Source organism: Lithobates pipiens, unplaced genomic scaffold, assembly GCF_037356315.1.
Source record: "Lithobates pipiens isolate NorthernLeopardFrog02 unplaced genomic scaffold, aLitPip1_a1.2 Scaffold_16, whole genome shotgun sequence".
Taxonomy (NCBI): Eukaryota; Metazoa; Chordata; class Amphibia; order Anura; family Ranidae; genus Lithobates; species Lithobates pipiens.
The window spans coordinates 225,570,978-225,596,827 of record NW_027507748.1 but is presented as its reverse complement, the minus strand read 5'-3'; the positions used below and the strand labels follow the sequence as shown (position 1 = coordinate 225,596,827).

Below are 25,850 nucleotides of genomic sequence, written 5' to 3'. Positions count from 1 at the left end.
ATATCATTGGCTGTGGTCTCTACACCGCTATTTTAGCGGCAGTTGGGACTATGCCATACACTACTTTGTTGTTTCTTATAACCTCTAACTAATAGGTCACTTCTTTTGCCACTTTCATACTATTTGGGTACCTTGGTCACATGGTGGACCCCTGTATAATTGGCCAGTGATTTTGTGGATGCTTGTGAGAGAGAGCGTGAGACTGTCTATTGTTGACATGATACGCCTCTGGAGGACAAATATTTTTTGTGCTAGATGAAGCTCATGTGCTCCGAGGTATGGTGATATTTTTATACTTTTTTGGACTGTTTTCATTCATCATTAGAATACATTCCATCACCAATAATTCAAAAACACTGTACCTGAACTAGTTGGTGGAATAATTTTTAAATCCATTTAGTAATTACAGTCAAATCTATCGGCTAGCAGCAGGAAGGCAAATAGTACAGTCAGCTAGCTGTGGCAAACTTTTTTTTCTACTACGGACTATAACTGGGATGGCAATAAAGTTCATGTGCATGTAAAGCCAGGCGTCCCAATACTTTTGCCAATATACTGTATGTATATCCCTTTTCTTAGGTTTTCCTATAGTCTCTTTGTCCCCGTCGGTTCAATGAAGGATGTTTTAGAGTCTAAGTATAGTTGTTTTAGATTGTCCTTAACTGTACCATGGAAAGTTGTTTACTGCACGGTTTTAGACTTTCATCCTTTTGTCTGTCGCAACGATTACCTTTCTGTCTAGGATTGTCCCGCGAATCGGCTTTTTGCTTTGTTGTTTAATTTTTTTTTTTTTTCATCTTTAAAGCGGGAGTCCGCCGGGACTCCGCGTTTTATTTTTTTTTAAAAGTCAGCAGCTACAAATACTGCAGCTGCTGACTTTTAAAATAATGACACTTACCTGTCCAGCGCGTCCGCGATGTCGGCACCCGAAGCCGATCTCTAGATCGACACTCGAGTGCTGCCGCCGCCATCTTGGGTATGGGAATCAGGAAATGGAGCCTTTCGGCTTCATTTCCCGGTTCCCTACTGCGCATGCGCGAGCCGCGCTGCGCAATGAGGGCAGTCCCCGCTGCCTCTGGGATCTGTGTGTTTCCCAGCAGGCAGCGGGGCACTTGCGGAAGGGGGCGGGCACTTGCGGAAAGGGGTGTAATGTACGCCCCTTTCCGCAGAGAGCTAGCCCGGAAGTGGGTGCAGTTACTTGGATTATCCAGGTAACTGCACCCCCCTCCCCCCTGAAAGGTGCCAATTGTGGCGCCGGAGGGGGGGGGAATCCGATGAGCGGAAGGTCCATTTTAGGGTGGACCTCCGCTTTAAATAAAAAAAAAAAAAAAAAAAATGCAGCTTACCAATTCTTAGATGCGGTGGTTGCTTTATTTAATTTAATTGCTTTAATTTCCTTTTTTGCACATACCTAGTGATCCAGCCAGCAATTCTGTTATTTTTCAATTTACTTTAACAGATCACATTGTCCTGACAAAGTAGCAGTTAGAGAGTTGAGAAACTAGTTAACATTGACAGGGGTGCTACAATGGCCATTTTTTTAATTAAATTATAAGATCTTTATCCCAAACACAGTTTGCTGTGGCCTATAACTGCTTATAAAGTGTTAGCTGGGAGTTCAGCTTCAATTTTTTTAGTCAAGTCCCTCTACAGTAAACCTACTAGCCCAACAGCACCCTCTCCCCAGACTGACATTGCTGTCCAATGGTGTCTGCTTTACTAATTCATCTAGAATAGTGACACTAAGACAAGTGTGCTGCTGGTCAGATAACTGATAAGTGAAATGCAGCCACCACATATAAAAAGGATTGTTAAACCGCTAGAATGTATATTATATTACATTTTTGTTTCTGGGTTTAATAGCAATTTAAATTATGCTTTATGTACTCTCAGAAAAGCTCTAGTTAACATTTATCTGAATTCAAATTATTGCCACTCTGCAAGAACAAGGAATATTCTGGAGGTCCTCGCACTTGCCACAGCTAAAATGGCCACTGACAGCTTTAATACTATGCCAGCCAACTTTGCCTGTTAATTGCTGAAAGGTTTTAGAGAACTCCCCTAAACAGCCTGACAGCACAGACACTTGGAGGAAAACAGAGATGAAACTTACAGTATGTTAAATGATATCGGTAATCTTAATGAAACAGCTCAGAAATTTATAAAGACAGGATCATGGGCTGAGAATTAGCATCTTGCAACTTTGATACTTCTGTTTGCAAAATGCTGTTGGGTGGAGTTGGTTTTACTAAAAGGTCGATCTTCAAGCAAGACATTTTACCCCATTTTTACTTCTCCATTTCTTTTTTACTTTATCTTTTCATTATTGTTATTAGTCCCTGTGCTAGTTGCAGGGTTTGTTGTGATCCCTAAACCATGTAATGATCTGACCTTGTACCTCTTAGTGGCCCATTTTCCTTCTAGCTGTAGATGCTAAGATTTCCAAGCATGATGCTGCCACCACCATGCTTCACTGTAGGGATATTAGTGACCAGATGAGAGAGGTCTGAGAGTCCTTCAGGTGTCTTTTGGCAAACTCCAGGTGGGCTGTAATGTGCCTTTTACTGAGCAGTCACTGACGACTGTTCAAACTACCATACAGGCCTGATTGGTAGAGTGCTGCAGAGATGGTTGTTCTTCTGGAAGGTTCTCCTCTCTTCACAGAGGAACGCTGGAGCTCTGTCAGAGTGGCCATTGGATTCTTGGCCACCTTCCTGCCTAAGACCCTTCTCCACCGATCATGCAGTTTGGCCGGGGGGGCCTGATTTAGGAAGAGTTCTGGTGCAGCCAAACGTCTTCCATTTACGGATGATAGAGGTCACTGTGCTCATTGGAACATACAATGCTGCAGACATTTATCTGTACCCTTCCCCAGATCTGTGCCTTGATACAATCCTGTCTCGGAGGTCTACAGACGGGCAGGGAAAGGCTCCAGAATAACTTTGGCAGGTTTGGTTCTCCGAACATGCCCAAGCACTATGTATGGTTATTGCGCGTCCCTCGCCAACGGCCCTCCTCCCCGATCTAAGGATACCATTTGGGAACGTGAGAGAGGATTGCATTAAGCACTTCTGCGCCTCCAGCCCTATTGACACTCAAAGCCCTCCTGACCCCCCCACCAATACCATGCCCTCCTGATTCTCCCCACCACCCCCCCCCCCCAATACCATACCCTCCTGACACCCCAGCCCCCCCATATCAAACCCTTCCGACACCCCCCAATACCATACCCTCCTGTCCCCACCCCTTAGGATGCCCCTGTACTGTGCCCTTCATATCTCCAAGTAGTATACTTTACGGACGACCCCCCCCCGACCTCCTTGTACCATGTCCTCCCAACCTCTATACGCTGTCCTACATGCTCCCGACTTCTGTACGCTGGCTCTACATCCTACCGACAGCTGCACACTGCCCTACATCCTACCGACCGCTGCACACCGCCCTACATACTACGGAGCCCTGGACACCACCCTATAAAACTACCTGCACTGGCCAAAAAATTACAGCAGATAGCCAGGCCTAAAATTAGTCAAGAAAATCAGTACCAGATGTTCTCCTTTCATGATTAACTCCAACATCAGACTTGTGGGGTGACCAATTACTCGCCAGACAGGAAAAAAAATTGTGAGTGAAAGTGAACGCTGAGTTTCTCGCTGAAGCCAACAATTAAGGTAGGCTAAATCTATAGGTTTTACAGTGACATTAGTTTTAGTAGATTTTATAGGTTTTTAATGCTGTCTTTACTTTTTATTAGGGGCTTGCTAGTAAATTTTTTATTTTATTTTTAAAGGGGGGGGGGGGGGCACTGCACCCTGGTGATCTTTAACCACTTGCTTACTGGGCACTTAAACCCCCCTCAGTCCCAGACCAATTTTCAGCTTTCAGCGCTGATGCACTTTGAATGACAATTGCGCGGTCATACAACACTGTACCCAAATGAAATTTTTATCATTTTTTTCCCACAAATAGAGCTTTCTTTTGGTGGTATTTAGTTACAGCTCGGAGTTTTATTTTTTGCTAAACAAACAAAAAAAGATGCAAAAAAAAAAAAATCATGTTTTAATAGTTTGTTATAAAATTTTGCAAACGGGTCATTTTTCTCCTTCATTGAAGTGCGCTGATTAGGCGGCACTGATAGGCTGCATTGGTGGGCACTGATGGGCTGCATTGGTGGGCACTGATAGGCTGCACTGGTGGGCACTGATAGGCATAGTTAAGGCGGCACTAATAGGCACAGATAAGGCGGCACCGATGGGCACAGATAAGGCGGCACTGATGGGCAAAGATGGGCACAGATAAGATGGCACGGATGGGTGGCACGGATAAGTGGCACGGATGGGTGGCACGGATGGGCACTGATAGGTACCACAGATAGATGGGACTGATGGGCACTGATAGGTGGCACTGATAGGTGGCTCTGATAGGTGGCACTGCTGGGCACTGATGGGCGGCACTGCTGGGCACTGATGGGCGGCACTGCTGGGCACTGATGGGCGGCACTGGGGTGCAGCACCTTTGAGGCAGATTTTGGGTGGCACTGTGGGTGGCACTGCTGGGTGGCACTGTGGGCACTATGGGCACTGCTGGGTGGCACTGACAGGGGGGCACTTACTTTATTTCAGGATGGCACTGCGGGTGGCAGGTGGGCACTGGCAGGGGGCAGGTGTCGGTTTAAATTGCTGGCCGTGATCGGGACTGATGTCCCGAACACGGCCGCCGGCGATCGGGACTGATGTCCCGAACACGGCCGCCGGCGATCGGCTTTTTTTTTTTCTCCTCGCGCTGTCAGCGCGAGGAGGAATACTAGCCGATTACCAGCTCCGTTTTATCACATGATCAGCTGTCATTGGCTGACAGCTGATCACGTGATAAGGGGTCGGGATCGACCCCTTACACGGATCGGTGATCAGGCGAGTCTCACGGACTCGCCGATCACAGAGCGTGCCGCGCGCGCCCCTCAGGGGGCGCGCAGGCCGCTCGTAACCGGGACTACGTCAATAGACGTAGTCCCGAAAATGTGGGTCCGCGCTATTGCCGTCATTTTGCAATAGCGCGGTACCCAAGTGGTTAATCTCTTCAATGTTGTCCAGGTAGATCTCCATCTCTCAAAGGTTGCCTACCCCTGAGCACTGATGATTCCAGCATTTATGTCTTGGAGGTGGCTCTACCTCATCACTAAATTGTTGCTATTGTACATGACCACTATATCTGTACCTTAAAGATGTTTGTAATGAATAGTTTGAATTTGTACAATGATTCTTGCTGACCATTGTACCTTAGTGTGTTACGGCACTGTTGTACCCGTATCATTTTAATAGATGTCTAATAAATTTCTATCCAAAAAATTCTTGAAGGCTTGATATTCTTTTAAGTATATATCGTTTCACTTGTCAGATTACTTGCCTTGCAGTTGCTGCCCAAACATTTTGAACTACATAGCTTCACTATCTGTGGTTCTTTGAGTGAGTATTTACTACAGCACATTAAAATTTCTGAATAAAAATGTCCAAACAAATTTTTTAATACAAAATCTATCAATATTTTTGCATAAAGTTTTGAGGCATTCTCACCTTTAAGCTGAAGTAAGCATGCAGCCGGAAGAAGCTCCTGCACATTCTCCACTGTTACATGAACAGTCTCTGTGTACACAAAATCAAGTAGGATTTCCATGGTGCAGGAAGTCAGTCCCTGTATATCAACATATGGTTTTCCTTTCTCAGACAGCTGCAGGTCAGTAGAGGAAAAAAAAGCCACTTTAAAAACTGAAAGTATTTGGCAAAAATATTAACTATGAGGCTCTATTAAAAACTCACGCCATGCTTTTACATGCCATTCTACTTTTTTCTATGCAAATTGAATTTTATTAGAAACTGCAACAAAAAAAATGCAGCAAACAGGGTTTTATTTTTACTGTATTCCACCCGCAACAAAACACATTGAAGTGAATGCACCTTAGGCCCCTTCAGAAGGGCGAACTCCGCCAGCAAATCCCACCTGCTTAGCAGGGATTCTGTCTGCTGATCCCTGCTGAGCAGGAGGATGACAAGTGCATTTCTGCTCCCCTTATGCAGAGCGGACATGGAGACAGTGTGCTTTCCTTTATGGTTGGCCTGTTTCCATCCGAATGTTATCCTATCCATCAGACGCATGGGAAACAGATCCCCCATCCGTCTGTTTTTTGCCGTTTTAGATAGGATCAGATTGGATGTCGGCAGGTGTCAAGGGACACGTCCCTTGACATCCGCCTCTCCATTAAGAGCAATGGAGGTCTGATCAGGTCCTTCTAAAAAAAAACATGACAGGCAGACCCCAATCGGTCCTCCCCCCATGTGAAAGGGGCCTTATAGAAACAGTTCTTAAAAAGGATCAAAAAAGTGAGAAACAAAAGCACATTCACAATCTAAAAAGCATCGGTGGTCTAAAAATTTAAAATTACCTTCATTCAGTCAGCAGAGAAAGCAAAATTTTGGACCTTTACTGCAAATAATTTGACCGGCATATGAGCTGCTGGAAACTTTTACGCCCATGTAATATCTGCTCAACTGTCAATGAAGACAAGATTCAGGGAAGACACAGGTGGCCCAATACCACAATGATATTACAGCCAGATGCATTTATTACACCACCCAGACGTCCCCTAGTGCCAATAAAGAGCACAGTTACCCACATATTTTGTATAGCTTGTTGGGAGAATTGACCCAATTCCATACAGATATTATAGCCAGTTGCATTTAATATGCCCCCAGATCTTCTCTAGTGCCAATACACAGCGTGAGTCACCCACAGAAATGTTATAACTCGGAGAACTGGCCCACTTCCATACTGATATTATAGCCAGATCTTCCGTGGTGCCAGTAATGAGCTCTGTCACCCACAGAAATTTTAGAACTTGTTAAGAATATCCATGCAATGCATTAAAATACATATGTATGGCTTCCAATCACTGGTAAAGCTGCATGCTAAAGTTAAGTAGACTTTATAGTGGGTTGCTGGTAAGGAATCTATTCAGACTATAGTCAGCATTAGAAATGGTGAGGACTAAGAAGCTCTCTCATTGGACACAAACAGCAAGACAAAAAAATGACTTCAGATTTGCAACCACTATTTTCTAAGTATATTACTACCAAATAAATAATATAGCATTATATACTTCAGATATTACCCCAATTCCTACACTTTAAAACAAAAAATTAAAATAAAAAGACAGCTTACCTCACTAGTAAACATAGCACAAAAATAGTCACTGCAAGCAGCAAGAACAATGCGATGTGCAGGAAAATCCTTCATATTTACACGAAGGGTCACGTCACACAATGTTTGGCTCTTGCGTAATGAGTTCATAGTGTTTAAGATCGACTTGGCATGGGAGTTTGTCATTATGTCTTTGGGAGCCATGATGTCAGCAGGCATCACTATGTCTGAATAGACCTTTTATAAAGAAAGGGGAAAAAAAAAAAAAGAAAAAAAAAGAAAAAACCACACACACAAACATCATTAAAATGTTTTCCTCAAAAATATAGACAGAAAACAATTTTAGTGCAATTTTAACTAGGGACATTTATAGTATAAAAAAGGTAATTTAGAGTAGCACTACTCATTTTTAAACCAACACTGATACATGACGACAATGCTGCAATAAGTTAGCCTATACTGTTTAACCACTTTCACACCATACGCCGTCACATGACATTTACTTTGAGTGGAGATATCTGAAGCTGCAGGAATCAACCAGATATAGCTTTTTTTCCAGCAGGCAGTTCCCTGCAATGTAAAAGCAATCATAGCGGCTGTTCAGAACTTCAGGCACTTATACTTGTACAGCTTGTATAAGTGCCGGTTCACACTACAATGACTTGGTATCCGACTTGTCAGACCTCAAGTCGCTGGACATATGAAGTGAATGAGAACTGTCTTAATGTACACTACTGAAGTCACTCCGACTTTAGAAAAGGTTCCTGTACTATTTCAAGGCGACTTCCAGCCGACTTGTACCCATATTTCAATGGAAGTTGCCTCCAAGTCTGATCCTTATATTAATTTATGCGATTTGGATCCGACATTACAGGAAGATTACCCAGGAATTCCCTGAAGTTGCCTGGCAAAGTCGTGCCGACTTTCAGGTCGCTGTAGTGTGAACCGGCACTTAGTGTAAATTTGCTGTCCCCTCAAAATAACCCACACAGCCATTAATGTTTAAACCGCTGGCAACAAAAGTGAGTATACCCTAAGTGAAAATGTCCAAACTGGCCCCAATTTGGCATTTTCCCTTTCCGGTGTCATGTGACTCGTTAGTGTTACAGGGTCTCAGGTGTGATCGCTCACACTCTCTCATACTGGTCAATGGAAGTTCAATATGGCACCTCATGGCAAAAAACGCAGAGGATCTGGGAAAAAAAAAAAAAAAAAAAAAAAACCCTACTTAGACTTACCGGTAACGGTATTTCTACGAGTCTTTCAGGACAGCACCTGGAGAGAGAGCACAGCTCCACCCACTTTCCCAGGAAACACTGCAGATTACTTTAAAGACCGGACACTTCCACCATGGCCTTAGTTGTTCATAGAGTACCTCCAGCCATGCTTAAATTAGATAAGCAGAACATAGCAATAACACCACATTTTTCAAATACAATCTAGGGTGGGTCATCGATGCTGTTCTGAAAGACTCGTAGAAATACTGTTACTGGTAAGTCTAACTAGGATTTTCTTCCTTCGTCTTTCAGAACTGCACCTGGAGATAAGAGAGTACTTACTCTAGGGTGGGATCACCGCCTGCAGAACCTTTCTGCCAAATGATTGATCTGAAGCTGAAAGCAGGTCCAACCTGTAGTGGCGGATGAAGGTGGAGAAACTTGTCCACGTAGCCGCTTTACAGATACGACTCGGAGAGGCCCCTGCTCTTTCCGCCCAGGATGTTGCTACTGCCCGAGTGGAATGGGCAACTACCCCTGAGGGGGGCTCTACTCCGGATGCTCTATAGGCTTCCCTAATAGCCATTCGTAGCCACCTAGCTATAGTATTTTTGGACGCACTATAGCCCTTACGTGGTCCTGAGAACACAACAAAGAGAGAGTTTGACTTCCTGAACTTACTTGTGATCCCTAGATAGTGTAATAGACACCTTCTTACTTCTAGGCTATGAAAAGACCTCTCCTTAGCATTTGAAGGTGAAAGACAAAAAGGTAGGTAGAATTATTTCCTGAGTCCTATGGAAGGCTGTTGAGACTTTTGGCAAAAAACCCGGGTCAGTTTTAAGCACTACCCGGTCCGGAAATATGTAACAGAAAGGCTCCACTATTGATAAGGCTTGTAATTCGCTTACTCTTCTAGCAGATGTAATAGCCACTAAAAGAATTAATTTAAGTGACCAAAACTTGATAGTTGCTTCCTCTGGGGGTTCAAAAGGTTCTCTGGTCAATGCCTGTAGAACCAGTGATAAGTCCCATTTTGGAAAAAACTTAAAAGGGTATTGGCCTAGCTCTGACCAATGCCTTAAAAAAAATCTAATAAGCGGTTCCTGAGATAACTGCCTCTCAAGAAAAACCGATAAAGCAGCCACCTGTGCCTTCAGGGTACTGGCTGCCAACCCTAGTTCCATGCCCTCATGGAGAAATTCTAGAACCAAAAAGTATCTCCTGGGGAGGGAATTCCTTTGATAGGCACCAGGAGTTAAAACGTTTCCACGTTTTAAAATAAATGGACCTAGTAGTCTTTTTTTCTACTCCCTAAGAGGGTTGCGACAAGCTTATCGGATAACCCCTTTTTTTAGGATTTGCTCCTCAGTAACCACCCAGTTAGGTTGAGTTGCCCGATATTCGGATGCTGAAGAGGTCCCTGGGTTAGGAGATCTCTCCGAAGCGGAAGAACCCAGTGGGGTCCCACCGCCATCCTCTGTATGGTTGCAAACCATGTCCTTTTGGGCCTAAAGGGAGCCACTAGAATCAGACCTGTGGATTCCCTTTGCAATTTCTTCAGAACCAAAGGGATCATCTGAAAAGGAGGGAAGGCGTAGCACAAATGGAAGTTCCACGGTTGTGCTAGGGCATCCAGTGTTTAAAGAAAAGAAGGCCTTCACTTTTGTGTTGCTCCGTGACGCGAACAGATCTATCTGAGGCAATCCCCATTTCACTGTCAGATCTTGGAAAACCTCGGGGTTCAGACTCCATTCTGATTCCCGAATTTTTTTCCTGCTCAGAAAATCTGCTACTAAATTCAGGTCTCCTTTTAGGTGTACTGCTGATATGGAGCTCAGGTTGTTTTCTGCCCATGACAGAATCTGACTGGCCAAGGATAGCAGAACCCTGCTTCTTGTGCCCCCCTGCCTTGTTATATAGGATACAGCTGTGGCATTGTCAGATAAGACCTGGATATGGAGACCCTGAACCAGCTCTTTGAAGGCCCATAGTCCCAGTAGGATGGCCCTTAGTTCCCTCCAATTGGAGGATCTCCCAGCCCCATCTCCTCGGGGGGGGGGGGAACATATATGATCACCCTTTGCTGCATCAGTTCTTGCAAAATAGAGATCTTGGCTACTGATTTTTCCGGGTCTCGAGGAGCCTGGGTTACATAAAACTGTGCGGGGGGGGGGGGGGGGGATGAGCGAATTCCAGCCTGTTACCCTCTTTTATTGTCTTGAGGATAAACAGACTGTTTGTCACTGACTTCCACTGTGGAAAAAAGGCCTGTAACCTTGCTCCCACAGTTGGAAGACCGTCACTGGCTCTTTGGGTTTGGGGTAGGGGGGCAAAATAACACTCCCGACTTGCCCCTTCCTCTCTGCGGCTTTCAGGGCCTTCTATATCCTGTCTCTTTGGTTTCCGAGGTTTTTCGAAAAGCACGAAAAATTTTAGTGCCCTGGGGGTTCACTTTCTTTTTTACAGGAAAGCCCTTCTTCTTGTCGGCCGTTCTGTCCAGTATGGCTTCAAGGTCAGGGCCGAAAACCAAATCTCCCTCGAACGGAAGACCGCATAATTTGGTCTTTGAGGCAGCATCCCCTGTCCATGTTTTCACCCATAAGGCCCTACGGGCTGAGATTATCAGGGCTGAGGACCTGGCTGACATCTTAATTGATTCTGCTGAGGCATCTGCCATATACCCCACTGCTTTTAAGAGGACAGGCAAGATAGCAAGCAGATCCTTTCTAGGCGTTCCTGCCTCGATATGGGCTTTTAACTGCTCCAGCCAGTGCTCCAGATTTCTGGCTACTACTGTTGAAGTCATCGCTGGTTTTAAGTTTGCCAATGTTGAGTCCCAAGCCTTCCTTAGGAGAGAATCAGCCCTTTTGTCCATGGAATCCTTTAGGATACCCATGTCCTCAAATGCAAGATCCGTATTCCTTGAAACCTGAGAAAAAGCTGCGTCAAGCTTAGGTTTTTTGTTCCATACCTGAGAGCTATCCTCTTCAAAAGGAAACCTGCGTTTGGGGGACCTGGAAAAGAAAGGGGCCCTCTCTGGGTCTCTTCATTCCTTTTTGATAGTTTCGGATAGAAACTTATGTACTGGGAACACTGTTTCACCTCGCCCAAACCCTGAAACATTTTGTCATGCAGTGACATTTGGGCTTTATCATCTGTGATATTCAGAGTAGTGTGGATAGTTTTCAGCAGGTCATCCACCTCCTCTAGGGATAATTTATACCGGGATGATGAAGCAGAAGCCTCCTTTACCTCCTCTGCCTCCTCCTCAGAAGCAGAGGACCCACTATGTTCCTCATCCTGCGAGTCACTACCCCCTCTGGATGCAGATGCTGGGGAGTGAGAACGGGGCGCTGAGCTACTACCTGCAGCTGGGCGTCTGTCTAAATAAGACCGGAGAGATTCAAAAGTATCTGATAATTCTATCCTAAAAGAACTTAGCAGCTCTCCTTGCTGAGACGCAGGAGTAGTGGAAGCTGCTTCTTCCTTGACCAAGTCGCTTATGCAGGACCTGCATAACACCTTGGTCCAAGAATCTCTAAGTACATTTTTACATGAAGGACATTTCCTCTTGCTAGGAGGGGAGAAATATTTGGTCTTTTCTTTCACCTTCTGAAATACACCAAGAAAAAAAAAACCCAAACCTCAGTTACAACACACACTAACAAAGAGAAAAAAAAAAAAAGACACGCTGACAAATAGAACAGATTTAAAATTTCAGATTCTATTTGCTCCTCAGCCGGTGAATCCCCCCCACAGACTCACTAAACAACTATTGAAAAAGCATTATTCCTAAACTGTAACATAGGAAAAGAATGCTGCAGGCTTCCCAGTAAAAGGAAGGGAGAAGAAAAGACATGGCTCAAACAGTAATGACAGAGACCACTGTCCCTGCTTACCTGAGCCTGGCCGACAACCGTGGCTCCTGCTCCTGCCACCGCCGATTGATCCTCTTCCATCGTCAGTGAGGATACAATGGCGTTGAGCGCACTTATCAGTTTGAATTCCGCGCCAATTTCCGAAGTGATGTCAGCCGAATGAGACCGCCCGCTCTCCATGCGTTCCAGCGGCCGGAAGCCGCGTCGCACCGTCGGAAGTCCCGCCCCACGGCCGGAATGACACGCTCGTCTTTCGGACCCGGAAGGCATAAGGCGGATACCAACGGTGCGAGATATGAATCCCAGCCGCCGGTCCAGAAGAGGGGGGACTTCCACAGCCTGACCCCCCTGGGTATGAAGGAGAGCGGACACCAGAGCAACCCACACGCGTGAAGGGAGGAAGCTGGGCCAGGTCTACCAAAAGAAACAACTGGTATGCCTCCAACTCTCCCCACCTGGAGAGAGCGCAGCACCCCTTGGTTCCCTGCAGCGCTTCCACCATGGCCGGAGGAAACACTACAACTGAGGCCATGGTGGAAGTGTCCGGTCTTTAAAGTAATCTGCAGTGTTTCCTGGGAAAGTGGGTGGAGCTGCGCTCTCTCTCCAGGTGCTGTCCTGAGGGAGAAAATTGATGCTCTACATAAAGATGGAGAACCTGGACACTCCAAATGTTTTGGAACTACATTTCCCATGATGCTCAACTACACCGCAGAGTGCACAAGCATCATGGGAAATGTAGTTCTAAAACATCTGGGGTGCCAAGGTTCGCCATCACTGGCCTAGGCTATAAGAAGATTGCCAAGACCCTAAAGCGGAGATGCAGCACAGTGGCCAAGACTATACAGTAATTTACCAGGACAAGTTCCACTCGGAACAGGCCTTGCCGTGTTGAGTGCACATGCTCAGCGTCATATCCAGAGGTTTTCTTTGAGAAATAGACAAATGAGTGCTGCCAGCATTGCAGAGGTTGAATGGGTGGCTGGTGTCAGCATGTCAGTGCTCAGACCTTACGCCGCACACGGCATCAAATTGGTCTGCATGTCTGTCATCCCAGAAGGAAGCCTCTTCTTAAGATGATGCACAAAAAAGCCGGAAAACAGTTTGTGAAGACAAGCAGACTAAGGACATGTATTACTGGAACCATGTCCTTTAGTCTGATGGGACCAAGATAACAGGATTTTTAAAACAGCTTACCTGTAAAATCCTTTTCTTTGATGTACATCAGGGGACACAGAGCCATAGTAGTTACTATGTGGGTTAATAGGCCACCTTTAGGTGATGGACACTGGCACGCCCTACGACCAGAAGTGCACTCCCTATATAACCCCTCCCATTACCGGGAGTACCTCAGTTTTGTAGCCAAGCAATACAAGTGAATACTAAGAAGGGAGGGACCTCTGTGTCCCTTGATGTACATAAAAAAAATAAAAATACTATGTGGGATGTCCCATAGCAATGGCAACTGAAGGGAGGGAGACAACAAAAAAGCAGGGCAAAAGAGGCTAGAGGACTTATACTGCAGCCTGCAGTACACTACACCCAAAGGCAATATCCTCATGACCTTTAACACAGATTTGATAAATCGGATAAATGTATGGACTGAAGACCAAGTTGCGGCCTTACAGATCTGAACCATAGAGGCCTGATGATGCACCGCCCAAGAGGCACTAACCGCCCTGGTTGAGTGTGCTTTAACATGAAAAGCAGGAATTTTCTTCTTTAAGCCGTAAGCTTGAACAATCATTTGACGAATCCATTTGAAAATAGTATATTTTTATGCTGCATGTCCCCTGGACCTTCTGGCAGTACAAACAAAACACCTGTTTTGCGAACCTGAGCGGTCGCCTTTACATAGACTCTGATCGCTCTTACTACATCAAGGGAATGTAGCGCCTTCTCTTCTCTAGATTGAGGCTCTGGGAAGAAAGAAGGTATAATAATATCCTGGCTTAAATGAAAACCTGTCACCACTTTTTATAGGAATTCAGGATGAGGACGCAAAACCCCCTTATCCTTATGCATGATCAAATATGGTTCTTTAGAAGACAGAGCCGCTAGTTTTGATAATCTTTTTGGTTGCCATTTCTTCTGCTAGAAGAGTATCTTTCTTGCCAAAAGAAAGAAGGGAATTTCCCGTAAAGGCTCAAAAGGCTGATTCTGTAAAACTGATAAGACCAAAATTTTAATCCCAAGGATTTAGAGGTTCCTTGATAAGGGAATTAATCCATGTTACCCCTTTAATAAAGCTACGCACCACAGAGTGGGAAGCAAGAGGCCGTTGAAAAAAAAACTGACAATGCCGAGATCTGGCCCTTGATGGTACTCAAGGCCAGCTTAATTTCTAATCCCAGTTGCAGGAAATCAAGGATCCTACCTAGGACATACTTCCTGGGGTGCCAGGAAGTAGGGAGATAACCCACAGTCCTTTAGAATATGGGTTTCAATAGCCAAACCATTAATTTAGCATCCTTAAGGTAGGATGGAATACTGGACCTTGTGCGAGAAGGTCTGGCCATAAACGGCAGAGTCCAGGGGACTCCTACCGCCATCTTTATGATCTCTGCAAATCAAGATCTTCTGGGCCACGCTGGAACCACCAGAATCACCTCCTTTCATTCATGCGGAGGTGGTGTGGAAGTAGCAAAACAGGAGGAAACGCATAGATCAGTGAAAACTGATCCCATGGGAAGAATGATGAGTCTGTTCCGAATGCTAGCAGATCCCTCGTTTGACACAAAGTTGTGGAATTTTATTTTGAATCTGGACGCGAACAGGTCCACGTCTGGAATACCCCATCTCTGGCATGTCGCTAGGAAGATGTCGGGGTGAAGAGACCATTCCCCCAGAAATAACTGTTGGCAACTCAAGTAGTCTGCCTGCCAATTTTCTATTTTTGAAAATAGTCGATAGGCAAGGAATGCTGTTTTCTGCCCAAGCTAGAACATTACATGATTCACCTCTTTTTGGGCTGCACGACTTCTCGTGCCCCCCTGGTGATTGATGCAAGTCACAGCCGTGGCATTGTCGGATTGAATCCTGACAGGACAATCCCTTAGCCTGAGCGTCCAGGATTCTAGGGCCAGACGTACTGCCCGAATCTCTAAAAAGTTGATAGGCAAGGTCCTTTCTGACATGGACCATCTCCCCTGGACAGAATCTTCTTCCAGGACTGCTCCCCAGCCTAGAAGGCTGGCATCTATTGTCAAAATATAAATATAGAAAAAATCAGCGCAGTACAACCCCTTTACGAAAAGCTGCTGAACACCAAGGATCAATTACCAAATCCCAAAATACAATATATCAAACAGATGGTACAACGCTCTAACTAAAATAAAATGATTACCAACATATTAAAATTAATTAAAAGTTCAAAGATAGCTTTTGTGTCAAAAAGTCCACGTGAGGAATCTTCAGTGGTATACAGTCAGTTCATGCATAAAGTGACTTAGTGCCAAGGGGGGGGAAGACCACCACCAATGGTAAAATTGGCTGCTCACCTCATCGTATGGACCCTTTAAATTACAGAGGGTCATATGCACTTAAATATCAACGAATGCTTATCAACTCATCCAATCGCTGTACTCCTCTCAGACAATATCCAGCCGGTTCATAAACGAGAACCCAGCTTTCTCCTATTCAGAGTCAAATGAACTGACACATTCGTGGAATACCCACACTAGATCGGTATATAGCAGTATTCACATTTCCTCAGACCATGTGGATAGAAAGACAGGCCATAGTGCTCTCCATAGAAAAACGTTTTAATGACGAATATACAAAAAAAAAAAAAACACACTTACAATAACGAAGCTTCATACGATCGTTAAAATGAACAATGACTGCGGGTGACGTCGCGTGATCTCGTCCGTCCATCCCTGCTCCTTGCATCTCAATAAGATGGTCTCCCCTGACGGTTCAATCTGATTGGCCGCATCACTCTCAGAGGGGGATGGCATTCTTTTGGAAATGGATTTAGGTTGTTGTGAAACCACTGAGCCCTTAGAACCATTTGAGAAGTTCCTGGTCCCTCTTCCACTCATAGTCTTTAGCATAAAACAGAGGCACTACCAAAAAGAACGTACACTTCTAGGTTATAGTCCAGCGCTATAAAGCTGCTATTAATGCCTAGCCTGGTAAACTAATGCATCAAAGGGAAATGCCTGTGTCACCAAACCTGAAGTAAGCTACCTCTGCTCATGTGTCCCTCCATAGCCAGCAGCAGCCACACACACAGGGCTTCTTTAAAAAAATAAAAAATAAAGAAAGTGCTTTCCCACGCGAGCGGCCAACTCTAGGTGCCCAGTGAACAGCTGATATGGTGGAGGTAAAAACCACCGCAGAGCGGCCTCGTTTTTTTAAAAGAATGATTTCAGCATACAATTCCCCCAAAGGGGCAAATTCAACATGGGGGGGGGGGGGGGAGAAACACAGGAGGAGAGACCAGTCCCCCCTTTCTTACCAGAAGATTTGCTTGCTTTGGCCAGAGGAGGAGGAGGAAGAAGTAATGGCTCCTGACCCAGCTCTGTTTCTAGCATAAGGCGGTGAGTGTTCAATACAGCCCCCAGTGACACATAGGCATGGACAACATTATATACTTAAAGGAGAAATTCATTAAAAGAAAATCAAAAAGATGTTTCTTAGAAAATGCCACTTACCTCCCCTCCCCCCCCCCCGCAGGGTTATCTGAGATACACCCAATCTTCACTCTTCACGGTGGGCTCCAAAACCTTCAGGAACAGGGGAACCTAGAGGTTACCCACAATCCTGGACCTCCAACTGCAACCTGCCAGTAAAAACTTTATGGCCTTACTACCAAAAAGTACTGGATCCCAGGGTCTAGTTCTCTAAAAAAAGATAAGCATTCACAAGTAAAAGATTTCTTCGGACACGAGGCCCAGGTACCATTCCTTAGGCCCATTAAAAAGGACACTATGAATGGATCCAGTCAGCATGGCTAGCCCCAGCCAGGGTTGCACCAATGGTGCTCAGCACAGCACATCTTTACTCGTGACCAACACCTTAGACAATGGCAAAAAAACTGAGGTACTCCCGGTAATGGGAGGGGTTATATAGGGAGTGCACTTCTGGTCTTAGGGCATGCCAGTGTCCATACATAGTAACCCACATAGTAATTACTATGGCTCTGTGTCCCCTGATGTATGAAAAGAAAAACTTATTTGGTTCAGATGTGTCAAGCGTGTGTGGCAGCAACCAGGTGAGGAGTACAAAGACAAGTGTGTCTTGCCTAAAGTCAAGCATGGCGGTGTGAGTGTCACGGTCTGGGGCTGCGTGAGTGCTGCTGGCACTGGGGAGCTACAGTTCATTGAGGGAACCATAAATGCCAACTAGTACCGTGACATACTGAAGCAGAGCATGATCCCCTCCCTGCGGGCCATAGGGTAGTATTCGACCATGATAACGACCCCAAACACACCTTCACGACGACCACTGCCTTGCTAAAGAAGCTGAGGGTAAAGGTGATGGACTGGTCAAGCCTGTCTCCTGACCTAAACCCTATTGAGAATCTGTTGGGCATCCTCAAACGAAAGGTGGAAGAGCACAATGTCTCGAACATCCACCAGCTCCTTGATGTCGTCATGGAGGAGTGGAAGAAGATTCCAGTGGCAACTTGTGTAGCTCTGGTGAACTTCATGCACAAGAGGGTTAAGGCAGTGCTGGAAAATAATGATGACCACCCAAAATATTGACACTTTGGGCCCAACTTAGACATATTTTAACTTAGGGGTGCACTCAGTTTTGTTGCCAGTGGTTTAAACATTAATGGCTGTGTGTTGAGTTATTTTGAGGGAACAGCAAATTTACACTGTTATACAAGCTGACATTCACTATACATTGTAGCAAAGTGATATTTCTTCAGTGTTTTCACATGAAAAGATATAATAAAATATTTACAAAAACGTGAGGGGTGTACTCACTTTTATAAAGAAACTGTATAATGTTTGGGGGTTCTAAGTGATTCTCTAGCAAAAAAAAAACAAACACAGATTTTTACATATATGAGAGAAATGTCAGAATTGGCTCAGTTGGCAAGTGGTTAAAGTATGTCTTACTTGTTATTGTGACAAATTACAGTGCGATCACAGAATAAACATGACCATAGCAGAAATGTAAAAACTCACCCAGTGTCAAGCAGTGATTGGTGTAATTTCCAAGTCATTTACACAGGAGCTTTCTGTCTTAGTAGCTAAAAGTAGTAGGAGGGAAATGAAGTAAAAAATACATTTAAAGTGGAAGTCCAGGCAGCCACAGTAAAATTCATAGCGCACATGCAATGAGCATTTGAAATCAACCTGCATTGTTCAAATTTGTCAAAAACCCTCCTTTTACCCTATTTAGTTGCTAAATAGCGCCAGTCACATGATCGTCCTTCCCCAGCTCCCTACACCGTTTACAGCAGCTGGATGTGCCATTAGTCCCCAGCTGCTGGGCGTGTTCCTCATTGAATATCCATATTCCAGAAATGACATTGTACCCGGCCTAAGGTCACTTCAGGCACACAGTGAAATTGAATTGTAAAAAGGAAATGACACTGCACTCAGGCTGCATGGCAGGATCATTTCCATGACAACCGGGGCGCATTAGACTCCGTGCCCGATCCCGCATGATAAGGTAGTGGGGCATCATCTATTTCAGCCTTCTCTGGGACCATGCTATTTCTGTTCTCATCAAGGGGCATATGTGACTATGTGTCTGTCTTATGTTCTCAGCCCTATCAGATGTGGGCATTATGGATTTATTTCACAAGAGCGCGTGTGTGCACATTTGTGATGCAATTGTCTGAGGATAGGAGGGATGGGGGCAGGGCTGGTTCAAATGAATAGTAGACATGCCTGTGTAGGAGAGACCGACAACGTTTTCAGGAAGTGAGAGGCTGCAAAATATGTGTGTGTGTAGCGCTGACATCGTTGTTTATTGATGGGATTATGCATGCTTTAATGTGAGGTATATGGACATTACTGTGTTTTCGCACTAGAGCCATCTAGTGACCAAATATGTATAACGCACCTGTTTATCATTTACCTCGCAACAACCTAAAGACTTGTACAGGAAGGGACGGTTTGTTACCCAGGAGTCTGTGTGTGACCTACCCATGAACACTCTTACACAGTGAATGCTGGGTAGGGGATATAAAATGACAGCAGTGGCCATTTTAGGTCTCTTGGGACCAGGTTACCTGCCTGTGCGGATCTGTGGAGGGGTGTCCCAAGAGGCAGCGGTCGACAGCCATCGCAGAGCGCCAGCCTGTTTGTTCTTGGGAGGTGACCTGACAGAGCCTGAGAGACGGTAACCAGAGAAGGTCCAAAGACATTCAGTGGAGAATCAGATCAATTCGGCGGAGCGATACAGAGCATTTGGCCTAGCTGACGGAAAGACAAGCGACAGTCACCGGACCAAAGCGATCATGCGGAACTCTGATCCAGCTGGTGAGCGTGTTATGATCCACCGTTTGTTAATCTTTACACGCAGTTAGACTCGCATACAGGCCTCACTGGAATCTGCAGTTCCACGGAGGCATAGCAGAGCCACTGACACTGAGCAGGCTTGAGACCTGTTTACTTTGGCGCCTCAGTGTATGTAGAAAAGTTACTGGAGTTACACCAAGAGCATTTCAGCTTAATTCTCTATGAACTTTTGGATTACAAATACAAAAGGAGTGACTTTTAGCTAACAAAGAAAAGAAGATCCCCGAATTGAAGTACTTTAAGTGAGGCCTCACATATAGCCTTTAAATCAGGGGGAGTTCCCGGGTTCATATAAATATAATTTACATAGATCTGTTATATTGAAATACATTGTGCTGTTGTCCTCTGTTGAGATGACAGCACAATTATTGTAACCACATGTTGAAATATTTTACAATAAACAATATTTCTGGTTAAGTATCCAGTTGTGTGGCAAATTAGTTTTTTTCCCCCACCAGGTGGAGCCAGTGAATCCTGAGGGTACAATACAGGTACTTTCCATTGTTGTATGTTGTACTGTATTACATTGCACCACAGCTGTGCCAAGGGGATTGAGTCAAGTAGAGTGCAGGCCCAATCAAAACCAGCAGCTCCTTCGGGGGACAGTGCTACATATACATTAGACCCCTTTCACACGCCGCCCATAGCGTCGGCGGTAAAACGCTGCTATTTTTAGCAGCGTTTTACCGTCGGATTTGCGTCGCATTTCGGCCGCTAGAGGGGCGCTTTTACCCCCAACCCACTAGCAGCCGAGAAAGGGTTAAAACCTATTACAGTGCTGCCCCATTGATTTCAATGGGGAGCAGCGGTGAAGGAGCGGTAAACACACCGCTCCTTCACTGCTCCAAAGAAGCTGCTGGCAGGACTTTTCCTGACGTCCTGCCAGCGCACCGCTGCAGTGTGAAAGCCCGAGACAATGGTGCAGCTGTTTTAGGGCGGATTGCAGGCGCCATTTCTAATGCTATAGCGCCTGCAAAACACCCTTGGTGTGAAAAGGAGTCTTAGAATAAATAATATATATATATATATATATATATATATATATATATATATATATATATATATATATATATATATATATATATATATATATATATATACACACACACACACACACATATACACATATATATATACACACACACACACATATACACATTTTAAAACAGTTGATTGACATTTTTATTCTTATTATTTTTTTATGAACATGTGACCAGCAGCAAAAGACAGAACATGTGACCAGCAGCTCCTCCTGCACTGTATTTCTTTTACTAAATAAGTGTCTGCAGGGAAATATGTGACAGCTGTATATCGATTATGAAAAAAAAAAAATAGGATTTTTGTACTCACCGTAAAATCCTTTTTCTCTGTAATTCACCGACCGACACAGCTCCTCTCTCTAACAAAATGGGTTGTTAGCCCTATCACTGGAGATACTAGGCAAGTTGTAATACACCACTTCAGAACTTTTAGTTCCGCCCATGGGACGTCCCCAAGCAGTGCCAAACGAGGGGTGGGAAAAACAGCATAAAAACTTCATCCACCATGGCAAGTGGGAACTAGTGAAACTAAACCCACAAAAAATAAAAATAAAAACACAACAGTGTGTGGGAAAACACCACCATATAACCGGGTATCCTCAACAGGAGGGATCCCCAAGATCGCAAACATATGCGGAAGTAATGCAACAGTGAATTAACATAACAGAACTGCGTTTTTAATCGAAAAACCAGGAAAAAATACAGATTGCATATTTAATTGCAACTACACAGCCGCCTGCAAAACTTTGCGACCAAAACGGGCATCAGCCGATGCACTAACGCCTACCTTGTAGAACTTGGTAAACGTATAGACAGGCGACCAGGTCGCCGCCTTACACACCTGAGCGACCGACGCTTGATGTCGGAAGGCCCAAAACATTCCGATTGCCCTTGTAGAGTGGGTCGTGACCGGAAAGGGGGGCACCTACCCCTTCAAGGCGTAGGCTTGTACTACAATCTGTCTGATCCACCTGGAAATGGTGGCCGACGAGACCGCCATACCCTTCTTTGGACCAGCCACCGAAACAAAACAGTGAGTCCGACTTCCTAAAAGGGAGCCGTGGCAGACAAATACACCTTCAGAGCCCTAACCACATCGAGAGCGTGAAGGGCCACATCTTTGGGGTGCTTCGGCTTAGGACACAGCGATGGTAATACAATGTCCTCATTGATATGAAAAGCCGAGAAAACCTTCGGTAGAAAGGACGGTTGCGGAAGCAACAACACCTTATCCCTGTGGATGACCAGATAAGGCGACTTGCAAGACAAGGCTGCCAATTCCAAAACCCTCCTGGCCAATGAGATGGCCACTAGAAAGACCACTTTCTGGAAAAGAGTCAACAGGGCAATTTCCCTGATGTTTTCAAATGGCGGTTTTTGAAGTGCCGACAACACCAGGTTCAAATCCCATGGTGGTAACGGTGGGACTACGTGTCGTACCCCCTGAATGAAGGTACTCACTAAGAAGTGCAATGCCAGGGGTCGTTGAGAAAAAAAAAAAAAAAAAAAAAGACAGCCAAAGCTGAAATGTGCCCTTTGATGGTGCTTAATGCCAATCTCTGGTCAACTCCTTGCTGGAGAAACAGCAGGATCCTAGATATGGAAAAAGCGCACGGATGCTATCCGTTCTCCTTACACATGGAGATGTAGGCCTTTCAGGTACGATGGTATATCTTCCAAGAAGATTTCCGTGCCCGCAACACAGTTGGAATCACACAGTCCGACAGACCCCGGTACCTCAACACCTGGCTCTCAATAGCCATGCCGTTAAAGCCAGCGATGTTAAAGCAGGGTGAAAGATTGGACCTTGAGATAGGAGGTTCTCTCGCAACGGCAGTCGCCAGAGAGTCTGCCACCAGACGCACCAGGTCGGCGTACCAGGGCCGCTGAGGCCAATCTGGGGCAACCAGGATTACTGGAATCCCCTCGGCTTCCACTCTGCAAAGCAGACGTGGCAACAGTTTCAGTGGAGGAAAGGTGTAGATCAGCTGGTACTGATCCCATGGAGCCACCAGCGCGGACGCGTCTGCCCACGGATCTCTTTTCCTGGATACGAATCTTGGCACCTTCCGATTGAGACAGGGGGCCAATAGATCCACATCTGGTGTGCCCCATTTCAGACACAACTGCCTGAATATCTCCGGATGCAATGCCCATTCTCCTGGGTCCAGCATCTGGCGGATCAGATAGTCCGCCTGCCAATTTTCCACCCCTTGGATGTAAATGGCTGACAAGGCCGGTACGTGTCATTCTGCCCACCGAAGCAGCTGAGCTTCTTGTTCCCCCTTGGTGATTAATGTACGCCACAGCCGTCGCATTGTCCAACTGTATCCTGATTGGATGCCCTACCGACAAATCCCATCTAGGAAAAACCTTAAGAGGTGCTGGTCTAGACCTCTTGAGAGCTCTAAAGAATCTGATTACCAGCGGATCTGAGGCCACAGATCCCTCTAAAAACACTGTTAGTGCCGCTACCTGCACCTTCAGGGTACTAACTGCTATTCCCTTGTCTGCTCCATCTTGTAAAAACTCCAAGATGGAGACAAGGCTCCCTGGAACATGGGTGGAGGAAATACACCATGTTTAATAAAGCTTCCAAACCTTAGAGTAAATGACCCTTGTAACCCTTTTCCTACTTGCCAAAAGAGTTGAGATCAAACGGCTGGAAAAACCCTTGCTCCTAAGGAGCTGCTTTTCAGAAACCAGGCTGTGAGTGCCAATCTGGCCACTCCTGGATGATTTACTGGGCCTGTAACAACAGATCATGCCTGAGGGGCAGATGCCAACAAGGCTTGATTGTCAGTCCTAGAATGGTCGAAAACCAGGCCCTCTTTGGCCAAAAGGGCGCGATTAGTATGACTGGCACCTTTTCCTTCTGAATTTTTCTTAAAATTAACGGGATTAACTGAAATAGGGGGAAAGCGTAGCAAAGACGGAATTCCCATGGATATGCTAGCGCATCTGTGCCCAGCGACCCATCGCGACTGTCCAGGGAAAAGAACTGGGGGACCTGGGCGTTCTCCTTTGAGGCGAACAGGTCCACCTCTGGTAGCCCCCATTTCCCGGCAATCATTGCGAAAACCTCTGGGTTTAGAGACCATTCCGCTTCCTGAATAGGGTTTCTGCTTAGGAAGTCCGCTAACCTGTATAGATCCCCTTTTAGGTGGACTGCTGATAGTGACAACAAATGCCTTTCTGCCCACCGAAGGATCTCCATGGCCAGTACTTGGAGCAACCTGCTTCTTGTACCCTCCTGCCTGTTTAAATAAGCCACCGTCGTGGCATTGTCTGTTAGGACCTGAACATGCTGGGACTGAAGATCCTGAACAAACGTCTCCAGAGCTAAGGCAATCGCCTTGAGCTCCCTCCAGTTTGAGGACCTTACTGCTTCCTCTTTGGCCCAGGTTCCCTGAGAGAAAAAACACATGTTCAGAACACAGGATAACCTCCCCACCCCCAGGAACTGGCGTCGGTTGTTAGTCTTTTCTCGACTGGAAAAGCCCAGGCTAACCCCTCTGATAGGACATCCTGTCTCTTCCACCACCATAGAGACCTTTTCACCTGGGTTGGCACTCTTACCTCTGCCTCTAGGGATGCCACTGCGTGATCCCAAGATTTTAGAAGAAAAGCCTGCAGACACCTGAAATGCAGCCTTTCCCACTGGACTGCCGGCATTGTTGAGGTTAGAACCCCCAAAGCTGACATGACCTGTCTTACCGTCAGACATTGACTGGTCTGCAGCAAAGACACTGCCCCGTAAATCCTGGACTTTTTGTCTAAGGGAAGATCTTTTGATCCACCGAATTGATTAGGTACCCTAAAAACCGAATCTCCTGGGATGGGTTTAGGGAAGACTTTGAGGTTCAAAACCCACCCCAGAGCCTCCAAATGGTTGCGAGCTTTGCCTAAATTGATCTGCAATTCTTCGCTGGATGGGGCGAAAAATAGCAGATCGTCTAAATAAGGAATAACTGCGATTCCCTGAAGACGCAGTGGAGCTAAAGCTTCTGCCATCACTTTGGTAAAAATTTGGGGTGATGATGACAGACCGAAGGGTAAGGCTCTGAACTAGAGATGATGAACCACACCCCCCAACCTCACCGCCAGCCTGAGGAACCTCTGAGACTGGGGCGAGATCGGGACATTCAGATATGCATCCTTTAAATCCACTGACGCCATAAAACAACCTGGCGTCAGAAGATTCCTGACTGAGAAAATCGAGTCCATCTTGAACCTTCTGTACCTGATGGACTCGTTTAAGGGCTTTAGGTTGACAATCCAGTGACCCGCTTTGTCGTTACCGGCGCGACCGCCAAAAGAACATGGCAGCGGCGCACGCGAGCCGCCGCTCCTACGAATGTGCGTGCCACTGAATCTTCGGCTCTCTGAGCACTAAGAGGGAAAGAGGAGCGCGCTTGCTACCGCTGCCGAGGCTTTTTAGCACCTTTCATCCCACGTACCGCCTCTATCTTGGCAACGAACGAATTGAGGACCGCTGTAAGGGTGTCCATAGGGACCGCGCAGTCCGCAGGTGACCCGGTTTCAATTGCCTGGATTTCGTGGGGAAGAAACACCAGTTTCTGAAGCCATGCTGACCCTACCCTGTCTGCCACCTGAAGGGGACCTAGGACAGCGACAGTCCCACCCTCCTGCTGCCGCTGGCTGAGGGGCTCTAACCCACTGGACTCACCACCCTGGGCCATTCCGCACTGTATTACCGCAATGCCTGAGCTCTCCGGGATGCAGAGATAGCAGAAAACTGTCGGTGGCGGGCCGGTCGCACGATCGGTGGGCGATCAAACACACATGTTCAGAACAAAGGATAACCTTCCCAGCGCCCTGTGATGACAAAACAAGAAGCAGAGGGCACAGGGGCAGCTGCTAGAGCACAAAAACGTGGTCCGGCTACAAGAAAATGTCCGCCAGTGTTATTAATATGGAATCACCAGGAAAATGGCCGACTGAAGCCAGAATCCAGTCTGACCCTTGCCCATACTTAAAATGGCCGCCGAACAGCGCTATGAGGGACTAGAGAGA

At 45.9% G+C, this 25,850-nt stretch overlaps 1 protein-coding gene across 3 annotated transcripts in view; it reads right to left on the bottom strand.

Moving 5' to 3' along the window:
* Positions 1 to 25,850, bottom strand: part of KLHL12 (kelch like family member 12) — a 63,414-nt gene that overhangs the window by 18,378 nt on the left and 19,186 nt on the right. For 2 of the 3 annotated variants that reach the window (XM_077481149.1, XM_077481150.1), the window contains 3 exons: positions 18,430 to 18,494; positions 7,213 to 7,428; positions 5,571 to 5,724 (listed from right to left, as the gene is read on the bottom strand). In XM_077481149.1, coding sequence (XP_077337275.1) covers positions 5,571 to 5,724; positions 7,213 to 7,410 — 352 coding nt within the window. In that variant the 5' untranslated portion in view covers positions 7,411 to 7,428; positions 18,430 to 18,494. Of the gene's footprint in view, positions 1 to 5,570; positions 5,725 to 7,212; positions 7,429 to 18,225; positions 18,271 to 18,429; positions 18,495 to 25,850 lie in introns of all 3 variants that reach the window. The other variant, XM_077481151.1, reaches the window with a different exon arrangement.